The sequence below is a fragment of the Mesocricetus auratus genome, unplaced genomic scaffold (assembly GCF_017639785.1).
Source record: "Mesocricetus auratus isolate SY011 unplaced genomic scaffold, BCM_Maur_2.0 Super-Scaffold_100027, whole genome shotgun sequence".
Lineage (NCBI taxonomy): Eukaryota > Metazoa > Chordata > Mammalia > Rodentia > Cricetidae > Mesocricetus > Mesocricetus auratus.
Window position 1 is genome coordinate 5,924,150 of NW_024429208.1, and position 22,757 is coordinate 5,946,906.

Below are 22,757 nucleotides of genomic sequence, written 5' to 3' on the forward strand. Positions count from 1 at the left end.
CATTAGGAAGTGAGGCTAAGTGCTACTGAATCTTACTTTTTCAGAGAATTGTATTTATGTGACACTGCCTAGGTATTTCTCTATCCTCATTCTCTTATTAAACGCCTAAGGTCAAAGACATGTCTCACTTTATTCTGCAGTCTGAGTGCCTACAATAGGTATTCATGAAATAATAGTGGAACAAATGAGAGAAAATTGAAGATTCAGAATCTCTCTCTCTCTCTCTCTCTCTCTCTCTCTCCCTCTCTCCCCCCTCTTCCTTTCTTTTTTGTTTTTTGAAACAGGGTTTCTCTGTGGGTTTGGAGGCTGTCCTGGAACTTACTTTAGACCAGGCTGGCCTCGAATTCACAGAGATCCGCCTGCCTCTGCCTCCCAAGTGCTGGGATTAAAGGCGTGCGTCACCAACGCCCGGCCAGAAATTTTCTAAAGGATTCAAATAGAGTTGGAGCTGTCCTTCAGAAGCTGAACTTAAATTCTAGCTTTCACTTCTCATGTCTGACTACTTGCATTTAGTGTCACCAATTTAGATCCTTCTTAACCTTTTTGAGTGCCTCTGAATTGTTTTGGGGAAGCCCTGGTGAGCTGGGGCAGAATCCTAAAGGCCTACCTTATCTAACTTCTCCGCCTCTTTCGTTTGTAGCCCAGTGCCTGTGAGCAGGTGTCATGGTTTCCAGAATGTACCACTGAGATTCCTGACTCTCGGGAAATGAGTGACTGGATGGTTGTGGGAAAGGTAGGATTTATTTCTTTCCCTTGAAACTAGTGTGTGCTTACTGTAGTTTTAGAAAAAATGTGGAAGCCATGTCGCAGGGGCATGCCCTAGGAGATATGTCATCTCTGCCCTCCGTGGGGATGCCTTTGGAGTAGCTTGTGTGTCAGTGCGCATGTCTGCAATCAGGTAAGTAAAAGGACACCGTTCCTGTCTTCAGAGTGACAAGGACATTGTCAGCAGAGGCATTTGTTTACTCTCATTCTGGAAACTGAAGATGAGATGGTTGATGACCACCGCAGTGTGGTCTCTAGAAGTAGGATGACTTCAGGAGCTCCAAAGTCAAAGCTGCCTTCACGACACTGAGTGTTTGTTCTTTTCTCTCTGACTTTCTCCGTTTGTCTAATGGGGTTTTCCAGAGACCGGTGCCTGCACTGGGACAGCTGACTGTAGTGCAAAAGCAAGGCATGGAACCAGGCCCCTCCTTTTCTAACCAAGCCCCACATTGTAGAATTTTCAGCAGTGAAACTATAACTACTTTCTAAACTTTGTTTTTAAAGTAATGTTATTTTAAATAAAACAATTTAACATATTATTCTTTTGAAGTAAAAAGAAATATTTAATGTCTATTTTGATTTCTTTTAATAAACTTCTATCTAACTCATTCATATAAACAATAACTCCTGGGGGTTTCATTGGTTTTTTGAGTGTTGAGGATTGAATTTATACATGCTAGACAAGCACTCTGTACTGGACATACACTCTCACTCAGTTCCCTTACGACTTTGAGCCAGCAAGATGGCTCAGTGGGTAGAGACATCTGTATGCAAACCTGAGTGATTTCTGATGTGATCCAATGTGACTGCCTGCAGAGAACCAACTCCTGAGATTGTCTTCTGGACACTACATGCATGCCATGGCATGGATGGGCCTGCACATATTTGTGCGCACACACATACACCCATGGGAAAAGCTGTTTTTGAGGTAGTAACACTTGGCTGGGCTGAAACCCAGTGTCCTACAAGGCCTAGTGCTGGTTGGGCCCTTGTTTTCTGTTACATTACTAAGTCAATGCCTGGTATCAGGCATTTCTGCCCATCTCAGAGTGAAAGACAGGCTTGTTACGTGGGGGAGCTTTGTCCTTCTGCCTTTCTGGCTCTGGGGCAGACGGCTTGTGTGTCCCCTTCCTGTGTGCTCTCTCCAGCCTCAGCATTTGGGCGTGCTGTGACCATATGGTATTCTTCCCAGAGCTCCCAGCAGACTGTGCCATCCCACAGCCATCTGGAGCCCAGCCAGAGGGATTTGGAATTGTCTCCTGCCCCTCAGGGGTTGATGTTTCTTGGCAGGGACTTAAGCCCCTTCTTGCTCTGAGCACTCAGAACCCTAATCTCCCCACTCTCCAGTAAATAGTCACACTTGGTCAATGTTTATGATTTCTTGTCCCTGTAGAGAAAGATGGTTATTGAAGATGAAACAGAGTTCTGTGGGGAAGAGCTGCTTCACAGCGTGCTGAGGTGCAAGGTGAGGCTGGGCTGGGTTAGGGGAATGGGGATTTCTAGTTCTTTTTGGCTCCTGTAGATGGGAAGTACCCGTGATGCGTATGTCCCAGGGGGTGTTTTTCTGATAAATGTCTGGCCTTGACCTGTTTTGCTGTCCCTGTGGTCAATAGTCAGCAAAGGACTCGCTCAACCTCAGTGTGTCAGATCCGGCTAATACTCGCGGGGCCTGGGGAAGTGACAATTTAGAGTCTTTTTTTTTTTAGCATCAAATAGATCCTCGTTCCTATAGTATTTTTGCTGTGTGACCTTGGGCTTGTAGCTCAGGTGCCTCTGAGTTTGTCTTCTCTGTAAAATTGTAGAAAGTACTTCTCTGGGTGTTGTGAGTGTTAAATGAAGTCGGAAGTCAGAGTGTGTAGCAACACTTGGGGAAGTGTTAGCTTCCCCTCACACCTTCTAGCCTGACTGCAGGTCAGGAAACACATACCTGGGGTACTCTGAGGAGGAAGTGGGCTTGGATAGAATGAAGGCTACCTCACAAAACTCTCTTCTTTCGGGTGAAGGGGCAGACCGGATTGGGAATATACATAAGGTGACTCTCAAGTGTAAGGAGGATTCCTGTTTCTAGAGACACTCCCCCACCCCCATCCCCGTGTGTGTGTGTGTGTGTGTGTGTGTGTGTGTGTGTGTGTGTGTGTGTGTGTAGGAGACTCTGGTCCTGATTTGTTTTTAGGTTTGTTTTGTTTGTTTGTGGAAGCAGGGTTTCTCTGTGTAGTCCTGGCTGTTCTAGAACCTGCTCTGTAGACCAGGCTGGCCTTGAACTCAGAAATCTACCTGCTCCCTCCTCTGTCTCCCAAGTGTTAGGATTAAAGGCGTGCACCGCCATCGACCAGCTTGTTTTTGTTTTTAAGTGTAGAGTCCCAGTCAAGGGATCCTGAATTCCAGGACTCAAATCCTTTGGGAGGTTGTGATGACACAGGGAAACAGCTTGCGGTGAGAATTAGCTGTGCACAGAGCTGGCTTTCTGTGTAGCAGAGGTGCTTTTAACCACGTAGCTATAGCCTGGCGTCTGCTTCGTTGGGATTTTTACCACTCTGCATGTGAGGTAGTTGAGGGTCAGTGATTGAGAAGCTTGTCAGGGTTACACAACTGGGTAGTTCAGAGCTGAGGTGCCACAGGACCCACTTCCTCAGAGGAGGTGAGTCTTCAGACCGTGGTCATGCCCCAGAAGGCCTGCTGTGATGCTCATTGTAGAGTCTTCTCGTTTGGCAGAGTGTGTTTGACATCCTGGATGGGGAGGAGATGAGGCGAGCTCGCACCAGAGCCAACCCCTATGAGATGATCCGAGGAGTCTTCTTCCTCAACAGGTGAGCTGGGCACCCTACCTTCCTGCCTGCACCACCCCACCTTCATCTGGGGCTCAGTTTCTGTGCTCGTGGGAATGACCCATGCTTCCCATCTTGCTTTGTTACAGGGCAGCAATGAAGATGGCTAACATGGACTTTGTGTTTGATCGTATGTTCACAAATCCCCTGGACTCTCATGGGGTGAGATTTTGTGGTGCTGAGTGGACTTAAGCTTCAGTAGCTCAGAGAGTGTCATTTGTTCAGTACGAGTGTGTTCCTGCTATGTGGCAGTGATGTGTTTTGCTCTGCATTCCCCAGATAGAGTCCTTCAGTGCTCCGTGGTCCCAGGAGTGTCCCAGTGTGCAGGCCCTAAAGATCTGTGATTTAAGCAGGGTCATTTTCTCTTTCTGCTATCCTGAACAAGCTCAGTGTGGGATCATAATTATGAGGCTTTGGCCTTTCTCTAGAAGCGATAGAGCAAAATGATTTTCTGCTCTGCTACATCTCATTTCTCTGAACATTGGCCCTCCATAGTGATAGAGGAAGCAAAAAAGGCGATTTCATTCTAGAATTCCCTTTGGGGTCAAAGCATTTTTACCAACTCCTAGAAAGCTGGTTTCCTTTATAGTGACAGGGCCAGGATCCAGCTGCCCCTGGACCTGATTTTGCTTCGCGAACCCTCATTCTACTCGACTCCCCCATCCCCATTACCCACCGGCTAGAGGAACTGATTTCCAAGTTCCTTGCTGTTTGAGCTCCACCTGCCTGACTACTTGCTGCGTGCTGGTAAAGCTGGCATGTAGACCCTCCAGCCTTCACTCGTTTTCCCTCCCAGGGCCCCGGCCCCAGGTTCCAGGGCCAGCAGGCAGCATAAAAGACTCTTGGAATTAGCATCTTGAGAAAATTAGGTTGATACAATGTTGATTTGATTTTTTTTGAGCTCCCAGTGATTTCCATCAAAGCCCATGCCTTGCGGAGAAGCTCTGTTAAGCTGATGGGAAACCACAGCATCGTCTGGGCTTTTGAGTGTGTCTGCCCTCAGCAGCTGGTATCTAGTTATTGTCTTTTTCTGTCATAAGAATGAAGTAGGCACCAGGATTGTACCATTCAGGTCGAGGGTGGATGTTTGTTACATAGGGAAATGCAGTGTGTTTGGACAGCTTCAGGCAGCTTCTTGACCTGAATTGATTGTTAGTGGCCAGGGAGAATGGCCCTGTCAGAGATGTGTCTTTGCACCCCACGATAAAAATTAGTTTCTCTCTAGCACTACAGTGTACTTCTTTTTCATCTCCATTTTCCCTGAGGACCCGAGTGAAAGCTGAGCCTAGCAGACCTTGTGTGTTTTCAGGGAGCCGTTGCCAGCAGAGGTGGAAGTGGCTAGAAGCATAGGCATGCTGGAGTCTTAGGGGTGTTTGGGCCAGTCAAATTATTGCCTATGCATTGGAAAAATGGAAGCTTGGGCTGATGTGGGGAGGGAGAGAATAATAATTCTGAGGTTTCATAATTGGTCTCTGGTGCTTATGGGTTATGGGGAAAGGAAAAGGGGACTAGGGAAGGAGAAATATTAGAAGTTGAATTGGAAGAAACAAAGAAGGAGGGGATTTACATCCTTGAGGTATTATTACATCACATGAGGGGTTTTGTGCCTGAGGATGTTGTTTAGGTAAGAAAAGCTTGTCTGTTAAGTGTGATAGAAGAAAAAGTCAATGTGGATTATTTACTTTTTGGCTTTGATAGTGGAAATAAGGCAGCATCAGTGGTGATCACTTTACATGCAATACTGCAGTTGACAGAACAGAGAGAAAAATATGAAAAAGATAATAAAGAGTTTTGACTCTGAGGAAGTTGATCTAGTTGAATATAATGCCATTTTATATTTGTGACGACTTTATAGTTTTAGAAAGACCTTTGCCACAGGTTGCATTATTTAATCCTACAACAGCCTTGAGAAATACCTATATTCATCTCAATTATAGTTGAGCAATTGAGCTGAATAGCTCCAGATGTGTGCTTGCCCTTGACTGTACAGTGAGGAAATGTCAGAGCTGAGAACCAGCTGTTTTTCTATGAGCAGACTTCTGGACAGGGCTTATAAAGGCCCTTGGTTCTTACTTTGTGACATGATTTTGCTATGTAACCCAGACTATACTTGAACTCAAAATAATGCTCCTGCATCAGTCTCCCAAGTGCTGGATGGTATGTGAACACTATTGTGCACCAACAAGCCACTGGTTTTGAAATCACAGGATGAGATCATATTTAGGCACCTTATGGAGGCCAGATACTTTGAGTCCTTGACTTTCTGCTTACCTTTGGCTAGAGAGACTGGAGCTTGGGGCTCAGGCCCCAGTGCTGAGAAACGTTGTTTTCTCTCTGTGCAGTGTTTACAGTGTAAGAAAGACTCCTGCTGCACACCTACTGTGCTGACTACTTTATCTATTTTATATTGGAAACTTTTATCTAAGTCTAAACTTGCTCCAGAGTAAAGGTAATTTAAGGATAAAAGGGGAGAAAGGAGCCAGGGAGGGAAGATTGAGGCTATGGTGTAGGAAGGCAGGTCCTTGAAGCTGGGAGGTGGGCAGGTTTCTCTTCAGGGAGAGCAGTCCTCTAATGGTGAGGCTTCTGGACTCTGGCCTAGCTTTGTTCTACTTGCCCTGGGCAACCTTGGGCAGGTTGCTCGTGTCTTGGTGAGTCCATCTACAATGTTCTGCTTACCAGGATACAAAAAAGGCACAGAGTAGTGAGGAAACAACCTGGATCATGAAAACAGCACTCTGACAGGCACAGAGATGGTTCCATTAGGAGTCTGAGTTGGCCTGGTTGTGTGAAAGGTATTGAGGCTATTTTGGGTGAGGAGGCTCCAGAGGGCACTGGTGACTGAGGGAGAATCAACTGGTTTGTGTTGAGGGCTGGCAGGAGCTGTGGATCATGCTTCTCTATAGGGTTTCTTGTTTGTTTGAGTTTTGGGTTTTTATTTTTTTGCCGCCTCTTCCCTGAGTTCTCCTTTCTTTTCCTCACTGAGTCATCTGTTTTCCCTACTCCTTGTTGTCCACTTCCCTTTGCAGAAGCCACTGGTAAAGGACCGGGACATTGACCTTCTGTACTTTGCTGACGTCTGCGCAGGCCCAGGTGGCTTCTCAGAGTACGTGCTGTGGAGGAAGAAGTGGCATGCAAAGGGCTTTGGGATGACTCTGAAGGGCCCTAATGACTTCAAACTGGAGGACTTCTACTCCGCCTCCAGTGAGCTCTTCGAGCCGTACTATGGTAGGACATTGAACAGGGAGGGACTAGGAAATATGAGGGTAGCGTCTGTGTGGGGCCGAAGACCAAAGCTGTTGCTTCCTAGACTACTAACCAGGGTTCACAGCCACTGGCATGAGAGTCTTGGGTCCATCTGAGGTGTCCTTTTTACTGCAGGCCTGAACTCTTTTAGGCAGCCTCTCATGAAGGCCACAGTGACTCCTCCTTGCAGGATCGTGGTTCTTGTGTGGTGAAGCGGATAATGAAACCGCCTGACTCCTAACTGGAAAGTGGCAAGGTTGTTAACACAGAGCAGCAGCCCGTGTGTGGTGTGGAGTGGCAGCTCAGTAGCTGCTGCAGTCCCCCTGCCCTGACAAACAGACTGGGATCTGTCAGCAAATCCTAAATTCATTCCTAACAGTCCTTACTGGACTTGAAGTTGAGTGTTTTTGTCTTGGTTTTGCTTTCTAGTTTGTTTGTGTAGACAGGGTCTTTCTATGTAGCCCTGGCTGGCCTGGAACTCACTGTGTAGATCAGGCTAATGTCAACTCAGAGAGATCTGCCTGCCTCAGCCTCCCAAGTGCTAGGATTAAAGGTGTGCACCATCATGCTCAGCTTAGATGTTTTAATGTTTAGAGAAGGGGTTTCACTTTATGTTCCAGGCCAACCTAACACTCCCAGGTTAGCCTTAAATTTATGGGCAGTTCTCTCTCTGCCTCCTGAATCCCTGCAGGTCTGAGCCTCCATCCCGACTGACAATGGGCTCTAAACCCTTTGAAAGGGAAGGTTTTCTGCTTCAGTTGGTGACCTTGGCTGCAGTTCCCTTTGAACCCTGGCTTCTGAGAGCAGGGCTTGGTTCTTGCCAGTCTTCTTCGACCATAGGCAGGATGGGTCCTCGGTCTTGGAGCTTACTTGGTATCTGTGTTCACTGTCTCTGAGAGCTCCTGGCCCAGCTCCTAGCAGCAGGTAACCTCACAGGGTTCTTGTGTCCCATCAGGTGAGGGTGGGGTCGATGGAGATGGAGATATCACCCGCCCAGAAAACATCAATGCATTTCGGAATTTTGTCCTGGACAACACAGATCGCAAAGGTGTCCACTTTCTCATGGCAGATGGGGTAGGTAACTGTCTCTGTAAAGATGCCTTAAGGATGTGTTGTGAATTTAGAGGGTTGTTTTTGTTTGCTGTGCTGGGGATTGAACCCCCTGGCCTTGGGCATGCTAAGTAAGTGTTCTGTTTCTGAGTGCCCCCCCCCTTGAGAAATGCTTTCGTTTTTGTTTCTTAGCTGCCACCTTAAATGCTCACTGTTCGTATAGTAGGGATGCACATTTTTACTTATTTTATACATTTTCCTATACTTTTTGTAAAGACACATGGACACATTTGCTTGAGCTCACTTTGCTGACAGAAAAGCCTCAGTTGCTGAGGAACCGATGAGGCATGGCCTCCAGCTGAAGTGAACTAGGCTAAACTGAATGGGAGACACCCTGCCATCACTTGTCTGTCGTCTTGGTTGCTGCTGTTGGAGGCTGTCTACAGGTGGCCTCCTGAGCCGCTCATGCACTGAGGCCCTTGGCTGGTTGGAGTGAATTTTCAGGGGCCCGCCTGAGCAGCTACTTGGGGTCCAGAGAGAAGTAACCACCATCACTCTCATCCAGTGATGTTATGCCAGAGGTGATCCCTTCTGCTAGGAGCCACCACTTGTTTTGGAGGAAGGACAGACAAGCAGTGTGCCATATGCTATCGGGTCACACAGCTGGGGTTGAGAAGGAAGGGCCTTGTGAGCTCTGTGCGTGTGGAAGGAAGGCAGGCGGAGTGTTAGAGGGATCTGAGGGTACCCTGGCTCCCTAGAGCCCTGTACACAGTGGGGACAGCAGGTGGACAGGGCTGGGGCTGGCTAAGAGGAAGGGACTGCTCTGTTGATCAGGCATGTGGGGTCTGCCAGTCCTGCCTTTTCTTTCTTTATTGCAGTGGACAGCAAGCAGAGCTCAAAGATTTTCTGCTTTGGCAGCAGGAGGGCTGGCCTGGCCTTTTGATTTATTTCTATTACTGACTAATTTTGTTTCATTTTATATGGTAATGTGTTACACAAGGGTATTTTTATACAAGTATATATTGTACGTTGAACATTCCCACCCCCATCACATTACCTTTTCCCTTCTTTTATTTTTTAAATTTTCTTTTTTTAGGCAGTGTCTGAAATAGCTCAGGCTGGCCTCAGACTTAACTATAAGACGAATCTGGCCTTGACCTGTGATCTCCAGCCTTTGTTTTTGAATATTTAATTATCTCTACAGCAAACATGAATTTTGAGAAGCATCTTTTAGTCTGGGATACAATGGCAAGTATTACTTTTATAGGACTACATCAGTGAGATGTGGCCTATGGGGGCAGCTTACTAGAAGCTAGTACTCTCTCTGCTGTATAATGATAGCATAAACACATTTGTCCTATGTGATGGTGTAGTGCCTGTCTAGTCAACTCTGCTGTGCAGCTGGTTTCCAGAAGTAAAGAGCAGTCCTTTGTCCCGGCTGCTTGCCTCTTTTATGTGAGTGTAAGTTTGTGGCTGGCACCTCCCTGCTGAAGGGAGATGCTTTAGGAATCACAACATGCATTCTTGGAGCAAACCCTGGCCTGAGAGTGGGCCAGCTGGAGGGAAGGGGCTCCTCAGCTAAGGATAGGAGTGGGACTGTAAGTAAATCCTTAGTCTATCTTTCTCTTTTGTCAGACCTGGGGCTTTCAGAGGTCAGTGTAGTGGCAGAGTCCGGCAAAGTGTGCCCCTGACATTTGCCTCGTCTTCTTAGGACTTCCATGTTTTCTGTCTCATGGTTGACCAGTGACTTTGCCTCTCTTTGGCCTTTCTTGCCTCTGGGTTGCTATGTAAATGTCAAGATTTTCTGGACCGTTTCTTTGGTTGTGTGGTTTAGGAGTTCAGCAGGTAGAGCAGGGTCCTTTGTAACTGAGCACACTGCTTAGACAAGCAGTGAAACGCTGATCAGGTTGGGCTGGACCCCCACGAGCTCTGCTGATGGTGAGGTGGGGATGTGACATCAGTCCTTCCCATTCCTCTCTCCATCCTGTGTTCTCCTTCCAGGGCTTCTCTGTGGAGGGGCAGGAGAACCTGCAGGAGATCCTCAGCAAGCAGCTGCTGCTCTGCCAGTTCCTCATGGCGCTGTCTGTTGTCCGCACAGGTGAGACTGCTCAGTTATCCTCTCACCGAGGACCGTGTTGACTTGCAAGAGCATGCATAGGGGTTGGTTAAGAAATTTTTAAAAATAGAAAAAGGAAGAAGAAGAAAAGAGAGAGAAGCCCTTTTACTGGGTGTCTGGTGGCTAGGCGAATACAGGGAAGAAAAGCAGTCAGGAGTCAGTCCACTGATTGCCCGCGGTTTTCTTCCCAATCCAGGGGGCCACTTCATCTGTAAAACCTTTGACCTCTTCACACCCTTCAGCGTGGGGCTCGTCTACCTGCTGTACTGCTGCTTTGAGCGTGTGTGTCTCTTCAAGCCCATCACCAGCCGGCCTGCCAACTCAGAGCGGTAAGGCCTTGCTCTCTCAGTCACAAGTCAGCAGTCACAAGTGCATCTGTCTGGCATGGACTCCCAAACTGTTAGAAACCTTGACTTTGGAGCTGTGATTCTCCAGTAGGAGCCAGGGTCCTTGGTCTGAGTGATTGTTCAGACTGCCACTGACACAGCTGTGTTTACCATACTTCTGTCTGGGATTCTCAGCTTCGCCCAGGATGAGTGTGACCATTAATGAGACACTCGGAAAGGGATGTAGGCTGGGAACAGGCAAGGGGGCTGCCATACAGAGGCACCACAGGCATCCAGTTACCCATGTGTGAGATAAGAGAAAACAAGCCAGTCAGAATTGTCCAGTAGCCTGTTACAGTTCAGATTTCTGTAGGGAATTTGATTCATGACATCTGTAATTAAAAGTCTTCCCAAGTTATATCTGTTAGTGCAGGACAGTTGGGAACACCCCCATAGAAGCAGAAACAGTCTTACATATAAGGGAAGGATTTTATATTTTTTTATTTTGAGACAGGATTTTATAATATAGCCCTGACTAGCTTGGGCATTACTACATAGACCAGGTTGGCCTTAAACTCCTATCTGTCTATGCCTCCCAAGTAGGACTAGAGGTGAACACCCTGAATTCCTGTGAAAGGGAAGACTGGAGGGGGCGTACTTTTTTTTTTCTTTTTTTTTGGTTTTTCGAGACAGGGTTTCTCTGTATTGTTTTGGAGACTGTCCTGGAACTCGCTTTGTAGACCAGGCTGGCCTCGAACTCACAGAGATCCACCTGCCTCTGCCTCCCGAGTGGTGGGATTAAAGGCATGCGCCACCAATGCCCGGCCCGGGGGCGTACTTTTTAAGCAGGCTATGTGTTGCCCTTTGAGCTGCGACTTAAGGTTGAACAGAAAGGCTGTTTAGCCTTGTGACTCTACAGGGTGGAATGAAGGACTGTGGGGAGAAGGCTCAGCTCCTTGGAGTGACACGATGTCTCCTGCAGGTATGTGGTGTGCAAAGGTCTGAAGGTGGGCACAGACGACGTGCGGGAGTACCTTTTCTCTGTGAACATTAAACTCAACCAGCTGCGGAACACGGAGTCCGATGTCAACCTGGTAGTTCCCTTGATGGTGATCAAAGGAGACCATGAATTTAATGACTACATGATACGGTCCAATGAGAGGTAAGTCTCTGGCTGTGTCTGCTGGTACTGCTGGGGTATGAAGGAAACCTCAAGAATGAGGATCCGTGACCAGCTGGCTCTTTGAACATTTTGTCATCTGTTTGCTCTGCTGCCTGTGGACTTTGGGCTATTTTCTGGTTACTGTTACTCAGGACATTAGCATCTCCTGTCCCAAGAGTGGGTCCCTGGTGAAAAGAAAGCCTGTGGTCTGTAGACAGGGTAATCTCTTAAATCACTACAGTTTGGAAAAGTTTGTGGTTTCTGCTTTGTGAGTGACAAACTGTTGTCCCTTCAGGGTTCTTTAGGTGGGTGAGTGATGGAAGGCTATTTTTGCCCCCACCCCAGCTGGAGTTACAAGCAGTTGAGAGCTACCCCACATGGGTACTGGGAACTGAATCTGGGTCCTGTGCAAGAGCAGTGTGGTTTTTTGCTGTTTTTTTTTCCTTTTTTGGTTTTATTCAAGACAGGGTTTTTCTGTGTAGCCCTGGCTGTCCTAGAACTTACTATGTAGATCAGGCTGGCGTCTAACTCAGGTCGGCCTGCCTCTGCCTGCAAGTGCTGTGATTAAAGATGTCACCACTGCACCCAGCCACTGCCGTGTGCATTCTCAACTGCTGAGCCATCTGGTCACCTCTCCTTTTCAGACATTTTTTAAGCATTAGTTTTGTTTTTAATATTGAATTAAAGGGCTGTATGTATTTTGTACGTACATCCTTACTAGACTTGGGTATGTAATAGTCTCCTGCCCTGTGGCCTTTTCACTGTATTATGTCCTTTTCACAGAAGTTTTTAGCATCAATGTGGCCTGGTTTACTAATTTCTTTTATTACTACACTTTGTGTGAGGCTTCTCCGTTTTTTTGTTTGCTGCTTTGTAAGTGTAACCCATGTGTTAAGGTATTTTATTTTTTAATTATTTTTAGATATGGCATTAATTAATGGTCCCACTTCATTTTTTTCAAGTTTTCCAGACTGTCCTTTCTCTACTAAGTAGTCTTGGCACACTTTCTAAAAATCTTTTGCAGTTTTATTAGCGATGCTAATGAGTAGTAGTCAATATTTTTTTCTAGGCTTTCTGTCTTGTTCCATTGGTGTGCCATCTGTGAAATAAGATAATTTTATTTCCTTTCCAGGTTGAATATCTCAAATTTTAAAATTTTGATAAGGAAATCCATTTAGGCCTTTTTTTCTGGTGAATGATTTGTTTTCTTTCAGAAAGTCTTAGTCTGTATCTGTATAGCGGTGGTTGGTTAGATCAGGGATCCTCCTGAATGTTAAGTCAGTGTCTTGCCCTTGTGTTTCCTGGCACACGACCTCCTGGAGAGCCTGGTCCTGTATGCATTCATTGTCCTTCAGTCTGTTTTGTCTATTTTAAAATGTATTTCTTAGTCAGGCATGATGATGCACACCTTTAATTCACCACCCAGGAGGCAGAGGATCTCTGTGATTTCTTTTTTTGGGGGGGGGGGGGAGGGGTTACGAGACAGGGTTTCTCTGTATTGTTTTGGAGGCTGTTGGTCCAGCTCGGCCTCAAACTCACAGAGATCTGCCTGCCTCTGCCTCCCAAGTGCTGGGATTAAAGGCGTGCGCCACCACCGCGCCGGCTTATCTCTGTGACTTCTAAGACAGGCAAGGCTACATAGTGAGACCTTGTCTCAAGAGAACAACCTATAAAACAGACACCCCCCCCCAATCTTATTTTTGAGGAACATTTTATTTAGATATGAAATTTTTTCTTTTACCACTTTAACGATAGTCCACGTTTCTCACATCCCTTTCTTCTGACGGGAAGTTCACTATCAAAAAATATTTTCTTTCCAATTTTGTGTCTGTGCATGCGAGTGCCTTTGTCTGCAGTGGCCAGAACATTGGATCCCTGAAGCTGGAGTTACAGGTGGTTGTGAGCCGCTTGATGTGGGTGCTTTTAACCACTGAGCCACCTCCAACTGCCACTGTTAGTTTTGTCATTATTTTCTTGTGTATTATGTGCCTTTTCCTCTGGTTTTCAAGAGGCCGCAGGTTGATGTCAGGTGTCGTCCTCAAATGCTTTCTACCTTATATACTGAGGTAGGGTCTCTCACTTGAACCTAGAGCTCACCAACTCACCTAGCCTAGCTAGCCAGTTTGTTCCAGAGATCCTGTCTCCACCTCCTCAGTGCTGGAATCTCTGGCGAGCTGCCAGTGCTTGCCCAGGATTTATTCAGGTCCTGAGAACCTGGACTCTCGTCCAATGTTTGCAGAGCAAGCACTTTACCTGCTGAGCCACCTCCCCAGCCCCCTCAGTAGTTTTTACTAAGTGCCAGACACTGTGTGTGTGCCAGGCTAAAGGACAGTTGTCAGTGCAGTGGGTTTGTCAGTGATGTCTGCAGTTGAACTGGGCGGGGCCTTTGCTGTTGCTTAGAGCCAGTTCACCACTGTGTTTGAATTCTGTAAGAGTGGGATACGAACCTTCCTTTCAGCAGGAGTTGTGATGAGGGTTCAGCTCAGGTTTGTTCTGCTCTGTCTTTGGGCTCCATTTAACTCACCGGTAGCTTCCTCACATACAGATGGCCACTGCTCTGGCTACACTTCTACACTGATGCCATTGTGTTTTTGTTTGCTTTCTCTTAGCCACTGCAGCCTGCAGATCAAAGCTCTGGCCAAAATACATGCCTTTGTACAAGACACGTGAGTACTGCTATTTCCCACCAATGTCAAAGGAGGCCCTCTCTTTGCTTTTCCCACCAACTCTGTTTCTTTAACAGTGACTTAAAAGCCACTCTTGTGGGTTCAGTTTGCCTTGTGGGATATCAAGTGTCAATGTCTTTGAGATCAGAAATCAGAATATGCTTGATGGTGGAGGGAAGGAGGGCATCCAGGTGGTGGCTGCAGTTGGTGGGAAGGGAAGTGATTTCAGTATATAAATTCTGAGTTGCCTTTGGAGGTTAGTCCTCTATGTGGACTCTAATTTTCACTGTTGGAGGTGTACCTCTAAGCAGGTGAGAAGATCACAGGGCCCCTTAGAGGTCTAAATCTTGTTCTGGTTTTGTTTCTCTAGCACCCTGAGTGAGCCTAGGCAGGCAGAGATCCGGAAAGAATGCCTCCGACTGTGGGAGGTAAGCAGCCCATTGTCACTCCAGACCAGGAAGCTGGAGATGAAAACAGGATTGTCACCTTACCCCCCACCTGAAAGGGTGTCCAGCTCCTTGGCATGTTGCAAGTTACAGCTTGGTCTGCAGAAGGGCCAAAAGAACACAGTTTTGCCCTGATGACCCCATGTAGTTACACACATAGAGGAAAGGACTTGGCTTTTTGAGTTGTCGTGACAGGGAGTGAATGTTTTACCTCTAGCTCCCTTGCCAGGCCTGCTTGCTTGCGTGCCATCTCCTCTGTACCCAGCCTAAACATGTGTCCTCACGATGTATCAACAGGGCACTTGAAAACCAAAGCCGGGGCTGCAGAGATGGCTCAGGTCAAGAGCACTAGCTGCTCTCCCAGAGGACCCACATTTGGTTTGCAGCACATGGTAGCTCACAACTGCCTGTAACTCCAGTTCCTAAAGATCTGATGCCTTCTTCTGGTCTCTGCAGGCACACACGTGGTACACGAACATATAGACCCCCAACACATCCACACACATAAATGAAAAAAAAAAAACCTTTGGTATCTCTCTCTCCTTGCAGATCCCAGACCGAGCTCGAGTTGCTCCTTCTTCTTCAGACCCAAAATTCAAGTTTTTTGAGCTAATCAAGGTAAATCTGGCTTCTGTGGCAATATATTAAGGGCCTTTTTCTAGGGATGGAAGGTGTCACTGAGGTACCTGACTTCCAATAAGGATTAAGAAGGCATCAACCTGGCGCACGCCTTTAATCCCAGCACTCGGGAGGCAGAGGCAGGCGGATCTCTGTGAGTTCGAGGCCAGCCTGGTCTACAGAGTGAGTTCCAGGACAGCCTCCAAAACAATACAGAGAAACCCTGTCTCAAAAAACCAAAAAAAAAAAAAAGAAGGCATCAACCTTGGAACCTAAAGGAGTGGACTAAGGTCTCCACAAGTGAGAGCCTTGCTGTTTTACATAGGGTTTCCCAAGAATAACTCTGGCCAGCAAGAATCAAGATGGGTGTGGGCCAGCATTCTGCCACCCAAAAGGTTCTAAAAAATTAAAGGTCATATGGGATTTGTCTGCTTGGGAGAGAGGGGATGACTGATGATCTTGGGAACTGCAAAGAGCCACAGTGGGTCTAGCCTGAGCGTCTCTATTCTGTCTTTAGTGAGCTGGTCTTAAGTGTTCTGGCATCAGCCTCCAGGGTGTCACTTCAGTCTGGCCCAGCTGTGGTCATTGTGCTGGTTTTGTGAGGGCCAAAGACTAAAGAATGAGTTCAAGATGCTTACATTTTTCTGAATGGGGCAGAGAGATTAATTCTCTGCTCTCAGGCCAACTGTTGGGGAACCCTTGCTTTTGGTGTCACTGATTGCGTAGCTGCTCTATTCTGGTGACATTCCCCACAGCTCTGGTAAATCCTTCTGTACTTGAAACTCAGTGTTCTTTCCTTCCCTAGTTTCTCCTAGTAGGGCCTAAAAGGACATTGCGAGCAGATAGGAATGGATTCTGTTTAGGGAGTGGCTGGGTGGAGAGGAGGGTGCAGGAGAGCCTGCTTCAGAGAGCAGATGATTCCTGTCCCTCACCTCTGCAGCCTGCTCCGGCACAGCAGCATTTTTCTCATCTGTTCCACAGGACACCGACATCAACATCTTTAGCTACAAGCCCACAATGCTCACTGCCAAAACCCTGGAGAAGATCCGCCCTGTGTTGGATTATCGTTGCATGGTGTCTGGCAGCGAGCAGAAATTCCTCCTGGGCCTGGGGGTAAGTCACAGCTGGCCTCCCGTGGCCTCGGGGTGGTAGCAGTGTCTTCTGTCTGGAGATGTGGGTGCTGGCCACTCTCTTTTGTGCCCAGAGTTTGTCAAGCATATTTCTTTCTTCTTCACTGCTGATCCCTGCCTTGCTGAAGGCAAGGCTCTTGCTTTTCTTGAAATGTAGAGCCCTCAGACTTGTCCTGGGTGGCCAGTTTTCTCCAATCCCACCCCCTGCCATTTCCTGTCTAGAGGACACCCTTCTCCCTCCTCTGGGACATTGTTGGCTTAACAGAGGGAGGGATTGCCTGTTAACTTTTACATCTTACTTGACAAGCAGCCATTGCTTTTTCCTACCCCTTGCCTTCCACGTAGTTGACTCTTCCCCAGTCACTTGTTTTGTGGCTTTACTTTGTATTTTCTCCTGTTCCTGTAATCCCAACCTCCACATGTACATCAAACTAGATGAAGGCCTTTGTAGGGTTCCCTACCAGTAAGATGGCGCCCATCTCTACTCTCCTGTGGAGGCTGAGGAGGAAAGTTTCACAAACCACCTCTCCTAGACATTTTCTACTGACACTGGCTGGCCCTTGTCTGCTTGCAGCCACAAGTAAAAGCTCTTTTGAGAATCGACCTTCCTTTCCTCAGTGTCCATGCTACCTTTCTTCCTGCCTGCAGAAGTCCCAGATCTACACATGGGATGGCCGCCAGTCAGACCGTTGGGTGAAGCTGGACCTGAAGACAGAGCTGCCGCGGGACACGCTGCTCTGTGTGGAGATTGTGCATGAGCTGAAAGGCGAGGTCAGAAGGGTTTCTATTCATAGATGGCCCTGAGGCGAGAGGGGGACCATGAAGCCTGGCCGTCCACCTTAGCGTTGTTTCATGTGTGATGGAGTAATTCCCTCTAAAGCAGTTGCCATGTACTGTGGAGACACTGGGAAGGGGCAGACAGAAAGTCTCTATCCACAGTCCTGACACCTGCCAGGTGTTTTTAGTAGCAATCTCTTAGGAAGAGACCTGCCATTTCTGTGAGGTTTGCGTTATTTCTGTATAGGGATGACGTTTAGAACACCCATGTGAACAGGCAACAGTGGAAAGCCAGTCCTGGCAGAAGCAAGCATGGCCACAGTCTCACTGTGTTTGAGATTCACGAGGGTGCATGCCCCTAAAGCCAGCTCTCAAGTCCAAGCTAGTCTTTGCTTAGGGTCAGCTGGCAGGGAGGCCAGATACCACTTTCCCAGTTGACTCTGGGTGGATGGAGCCTGCATGCCACTGTAGGCCAGAGGCTAGCACCTGCACAGTGGAGAGCGTGCTTGTCCCTTGCAGGGGAAGGCCCAGCGGAAGATCAGTGCAATCCACATCCTCGATGTCCTGGTGCTGAATGGCAGCGATGTCCGAGAGCAGCACTTCAACCAGCGGTGTGCCTGGGCCCTAGGGGAGGGAGGGCGGGATTTCCCTCATCCACCACAGGCTGGCCCAAAGGCCGGAGGAAAGACGCGCTTTACTGAGATGCGGGCCTTGGCTGCCAGAGTCTAGCACATTTCACCGTGCTACAGTTGCTCAGATTGACGTCTCTGTGTGTGTAAAGAATGAATATGGGTGACTTTGTTTGACCAGAGAGGGCTTCCTCTAAAGACCTTGGTCAGACTGTGGATAGCCTCAGTTTGGGGTACCCGGGCTAGGGTGAAAGAGCAGATGTGTGCAATAGCAGTTCTTGAAGTCCTAGTGGACGTCAAGCAAAAGTTACACTTTAGGAAAACCAGCTCGCAGGGGTCAGAATCCAGAAGACAGGTTGGGCTCTAGAGGACATGAATACTGCCACTTGAAAGTTTTGTGTAAGTCCAGGTTTTCTCACTGACGCTGTGAAAATGCCTTGGGACACAGGTGCTGGTGAGGTCCCCTGGCTTGCCTCTAAGGATTCTGTTTGGATTGTAGAATTCAGCTTGCGGAGAAATTTGTGAAGGCAGTTTCCAAGCCCAGTCGACCTGACATGAATCCTATCAGGTGAGCAGAGCATGTGTCCTCCTCCCAGACCCCATAGGGCTGTGGCTGTTGCTTATTTCTCCTGTCCTACGAAGGATGGGAGGGTTGTGGAAGGGGCTGGAGCTAAACTGCCCTGTCAGTGGCTTGGGGATGCAGCTCCCTGTCCTGCCTAGCAGGATAGGTTACTGTTTGTTTCCTGATTTGAGAAACACATGCCTCAGGCCCTGTGAGTTAGTTACCTTTCAGACTGGAGTATTCTTTGCCAATTGCATGGCCTCCTGGTAAGGAGGTAGCACACAAGGGAATGGGGATTTGATGTGAAAGGAGATGGCTAAGGGGGTGAGACTTGGTGTCTGAGGAGTGGGTGGGCTTATCAACAGGAGGTAGGGTAAAGTTCCAGAGTCATTGGCAGTGTTCATCTAAATGAACTTAGAAGTCAGTCAGCACTGAGGACGTGGGCGTTCTCGAAGTGAGCTTTGCTTGTGCTGTTTGATGTCCTGCCTGCTGGTTTCAACAGGCAGCTCACCTGAGAGCAGTTCCCAGGGTAGGTTTGGTGTCCCCAGATGTGCAGGCTGTGCTTCAAAGTAGAGCCTACAGCCTGTATAGGGCCTGTGCCCTCAAAGTAACACACCTGCCAGTGCTGCTTAGACTAATTCAGCGACAGGAAGATCTAAAGTTTATGTAGACAGATGCAGGCAAAAGCCTGGCCTTTGGATGTCTGGCCTGTGGTGTCAATGAAGGTTACTGGTGGATACGGGTGGTGACAGACAGATTTGCCTGCCATATCTTTTACTCTCTCCTGTCTTCAGACTCACTGCTGAATCCCAGGTGCTGTACATACCCAAGGGGCTATGTGGCAGCTCTGAAGCCTAGGTAGTCTGTAGGAGAGCAGTGCCACAGACCCAGCAGCCTCACTTGTGTGCTGCTGGTTGCAGAGAGGGCCTGAGGACAGGGGCAGGTCTAGCGCCTCCTGTCATGCTCTTCACACACATATCCCAGGAGACTCCTCTCCTGTTCCACTCACAGGGTGAAGGAGGTGTACAGGCTGGAAGAGATGGAGAAGATTTTTGTCAGGTGAGTAACTCACCCGGTGTGGTTTAGATTGGTGGTGGGTGCAGAGTGGGTTGAGATTCATTCTGTTTGCAGGGTGGGCTCCAGAGCTGGGTCCCGGCACTGCCTCACTCCCTGCCTTCCTGCGGCTGGATCCCAGCTGTTAGCTAGCTCAGCACCTGTAGGAGGGTGCAGGGTAACTATGTCAGACAGAAGTTCAGGCTCATTGATGCCGGAATCGCTAGGATTGTCCTTTCAAGGGGTGGAGAAGCAAGCTGCTTCAAGCACTAAAGAGTGCTGTGAGGATCTGTGAGGGCAAATGTATCAACAGATGAGTCTCATTGTGAGAGCGCTCTGTGGTCATCTGATGACCCAGCAACGTCCCCATTTCTAATCCCCCCTTGTTGGTGGCGCTGTGTAGCCTGGCCTGCACCCACCGCTTGACTAGGAGAGCAGAGCTGTGCTAACACTGCCCTGGAGCAGTGTGCTTAAGGGTCTGGGCTTTGGTTTCTTATGCCAAACTAGGACACACTACTGGGACTCGTGTCACCTTGAATTACCTAGAGGCTAACGTTAGCATGCCCTACTCTGTCCCCTGTGCGTGTGCTTCCTGAATGCCCCGATCTTGGGACCAGGTTGGAGATGAAGCTTATCAAGGGCTCCGGTGGCACACCAAAGCTCAGCTACACGGGACGGGATGACCGGCACTTTGTGCCCACAGGCCTCTACATTGTCAGGACTATGAACGGTAGGTTCCCCTTCCCCAGCCAGGGTGACTGGCCCAGACTTCCTTGAGGTGGACAGCAGTCAGCTGGCAACTTCTGAGGTACCTGCCGGGAACATTACACCCCCAGATGAGGCCTGTTCTGATCTTTGGCTGGGGCAGGGAGAGAAGAAACTATAGATGTGTTCTCAGCAGGTAAGCATGGCCTCTCGCAGGACCAGGCTAGGTCTTAGGGAAGTAATAATCTGCCACCCTCCTGAGCCATTTGTGTTTAGCTGTGGAGGCTGGAAGAGATAAGCAGGAGAAAGGAAGGGTGTCCTTGTTGGCCAGACCCATCTCCATGGGTACTGTCCTCAGTACCCGCCCTTTCCCCTCAGAGCCATGGACCATGGCGTTCAGCAAGAGCTTCAAGAAGAAGTTCTTCTATAACAAGAAAACCCAGGACTCTACCTTTCAACTCCCTGCAGATTCCATTGCCCCATTTCAGTAAGTAGCCCTCCATTGGCCTGAAACCTGTCAGGGTCATGCAGAAGCTGTCCCACATATAGGCCTGGGTACAGAGCTCACTGGTATGAGGGGACGGGGTATGTGGGACACCCGCAAGGTTTGAGGAACATGTGGCAGCAGTCCAGCCTTGCCCCTTATGACTCAAGGTCCCATTCCTCTTAAGGACATACCATGTTTGTCAGACTGCTGCTGGACATGGACTTTGGCAGCGGCCCCTATGGAACCTAAAATTAGCCAAATAATACCGGTCTCTTAATGAAGGAGGTGAGCTAGGAACTCCAATAGAGTTGAGTAGGATGTGGGTTGTAGCAGCAAATGTTAGTTCTTGGAGGCATGGGAGGTACTGAGGTGGGTACCTTTTGGATGCCAGAGAGGGAATTCTCAACTTGAGTCACTGACAGAACCCAGTTTAAAAGTACCCATCCTTGAAATCATATGGTTGCCAAGGGTGGGCTAGTGGTCTCTCGGTCCTGTGCCACTTAGGTTCAGCACTCTGACTTGCCCCCTCCCCTTCCCAGTACCTGCTACTACAGCCGGCTCTTCTGGGAGTGGGGAGATGGCTTCCATATGCGCGACTCCCAGAAGTCCCAGGATCCAGACAAGCTGTCCAAGGAGGATGTCCTTTCTTTCATCCAGAGTCACAATCCTGGAGGATCTTAGAATCTCCATCTGATGAATGTCCTGTCATTCCCAAGGCAGGGAGGGCCCTGTGTCTGGTTCCTTCACCTCTTGGAAAGGAACTGGGAATGATGCTCTCCTTGGTCATGAGGAAGGTGGGTTCCTTTCCATTCCCGAGGAGCTCAACCAGGCTCTTGAGAGGACACATTCTTGTGGAACTCTGCTGCCTGAGAACTGACCCCACCAGGAGTCAGCCTGAAAGCAGCTGCTCGAGGCAGGTCAGTGCTTAGGACTTGCCAGAGTGGCAGGCTTTGGGCTCAGCTATGCCCTCTGGAATTTGTAGACTCTGTTTTCTGAGTTTCACTTTTTGCCCCCAAAGGGCAGTCAGGCCTTGTTTTTTCCAACTTTTACCAGGCTAGCCAAGCGAGGAGGCTCACTGTCATGTGCTGGCCAGAAGCAGCTGTTGTATAAATCAGAGTTTTATTTGTCTTTCCCATCCCCATCCTGGAGTTCATCCTGGCAGGCCGGGAAGGAGTGAGGGCCAGCATCACTGACACACTAGAGCCTTGGGTCCTAGCTGTGACTGTGACTGCCTCTTGAGTTGAAAGGCCTTCATGGGTCCACCTCTTGTGTTCTAAACACTGGGCAGCATTAAAACCCGCCCTTTTCTCTCCCTCTCAGCAGTAACAGAAGGCATCCTCTCCAGGGTAGGTGTAGCACCAGCCCTCAGGCAGTTCAGGTCACCTGAGGCTCTTGGTAGAGCTTTGAGCTAGTGGTAGCTCTGGTGTCCCCTCTTCCACTAAGAGGTACATATGTGGTCATTCCATTTCCTGTCTCTTTAAGAGGGAGGAAGGGCACCTGTGGTAGTTTTTAATGGGAAGTACCTCTAAGAGATGTTTACACAGGTCCCTAGGGCCCTATGCCAGCATCAGGCTGGTTTCCCTGGAGATAGGGCACTGAGGTGCCTGTGAGGTTGGAATTGACTCCCTTCTGCTATCTCCTACCCCTAAGCCAGCAGCAACAGTGCTATGATGCCATATTTCCACCCAATTCTGGGCCTATCAGTGTGTCTTGCAGAATCTTGGATCATTAAACATATTTTTACTGCTTGTGGGGCTCTGTGGTTAGGGTCTGACTTTAAGAGGAAATGGGGGAGGGTGTGGAATCTAGCCTCTCCAGCTCCTGGTAGACAGCCCGGAGGCATCGGGGGTGCTGTTCTGTTTGAAGCTGGGGTTGGGGAATGAATGAATGAATCCACAGCCTCAGGAGAGTGGGGAGACACCTTCCCTCTCTTATATAAACCACACAGCTCACTGTGACAGTCCAAGATCAGTCTGTGTGACTAAAATAAGAGGTGTCAGACTAATCAATGTCAGAGGACAAGGGACAGGAGAGAGAAAGGGTGGGTGTTTCGTTGACCCTAGCCAGCATTCTCCACAAGAGGCCAGTGTTCTCCACTGAGGGGATGCCCGCTGAGCCTCCATCTGATCCCATCTTCATGCTTCAGTGTTTGTTTTGTTTGGCTCCTGTCTGTCCTGGGCCTCACCACCACAGTCCT

General features: G+C 48.5%; 1 protein-coding gene and 1 long non-coding RNA gene across 2 annotated transcripts in view; one reads left to right on the top strand and one right to left on the bottom strand.

Annotated features, from left to right (window-relative positions):
- The window catches only part of Cmtr1 (cap methyltransferase 1), a 43,980-nt gene extending 21,672 nt beyond the window's left edge, over positions 1 to 22,308 (top strand). The window contains exons 5-24 of the mRNA XM_040732512.1: positions 641 to 733; positions 2,159 to 2,230; positions 3,478 to 3,572; positions 3,680 to 3,752; positions 6,617 to 6,815; positions 7,789 to 7,907; positions 9,885 to 9,981; positions 10,196 to 10,328; positions 11,308 to 11,487; positions 14,097 to 14,153; positions 14,524 to 14,581; positions 15,149 to 15,217; positions 16,199 to 16,330; positions 16,996 to 17,118; positions 17,644 to 17,735; positions 18,253 to 18,321; positions 19,327 to 19,374; positions 19,986 to 20,098; positions 20,452 to 20,560; positions 21,100 to 22,308. Coding sequence (XP_040588446.1) covers positions 641 to 733; positions 2,159 to 2,230; positions 3,478 to 3,572; positions 3,680 to 3,752; positions 6,617 to 6,815; positions 7,789 to 7,907; positions 9,885 to 9,981; positions 10,196 to 10,328; positions 11,308 to 11,487; positions 14,097 to 14,153; positions 14,524 to 14,581; positions 15,149 to 15,217; positions 16,199 to 16,330; positions 16,996 to 17,118; positions 17,644 to 17,735; positions 18,253 to 18,321; positions 19,327 to 19,374; positions 19,986 to 20,098; positions 20,452 to 20,560; positions 21,100 to 21,241 — 2,073 coding nt within the window. The 3' untranslated portion in view covers positions 21,242 to 22,308. The remainder of the gene's footprint in view (positions 1 to 640; positions 734 to 2,158; positions 2,231 to 3,477; positions 3,573 to 3,679; positions 3,753 to 6,616; positions 6,816 to 7,788; positions 7,908 to 9,884; positions 9,982 to 10,195; positions 10,329 to 11,307; positions 11,488 to 14,096; positions 14,154 to 14,523; positions 14,582 to 15,148; positions 15,218 to 16,198; positions 16,331 to 16,995; positions 17,119 to 17,643; positions 17,736 to 18,252; positions 18,322 to 19,326; positions 19,375 to 19,985; positions 20,099 to 20,451; positions 20,561 to 21,099) is intronic.
- On the bottom strand, positions 13,182 to 19,989 carry LOC121134362. Its single transcript, XR_005871455.1, has 2 exons — positions 19,388 to 19,989; positions 13,182 to 17,891 (listed from the first exon to the last, which is right to left on the bottom strand). It is a non-coding gene; the product is annotated as an uncharacterized LOC121134362 (long non-coding RNA).
- Positions 22,309 to 22,757: the final 449 nt, after the last annotated feature.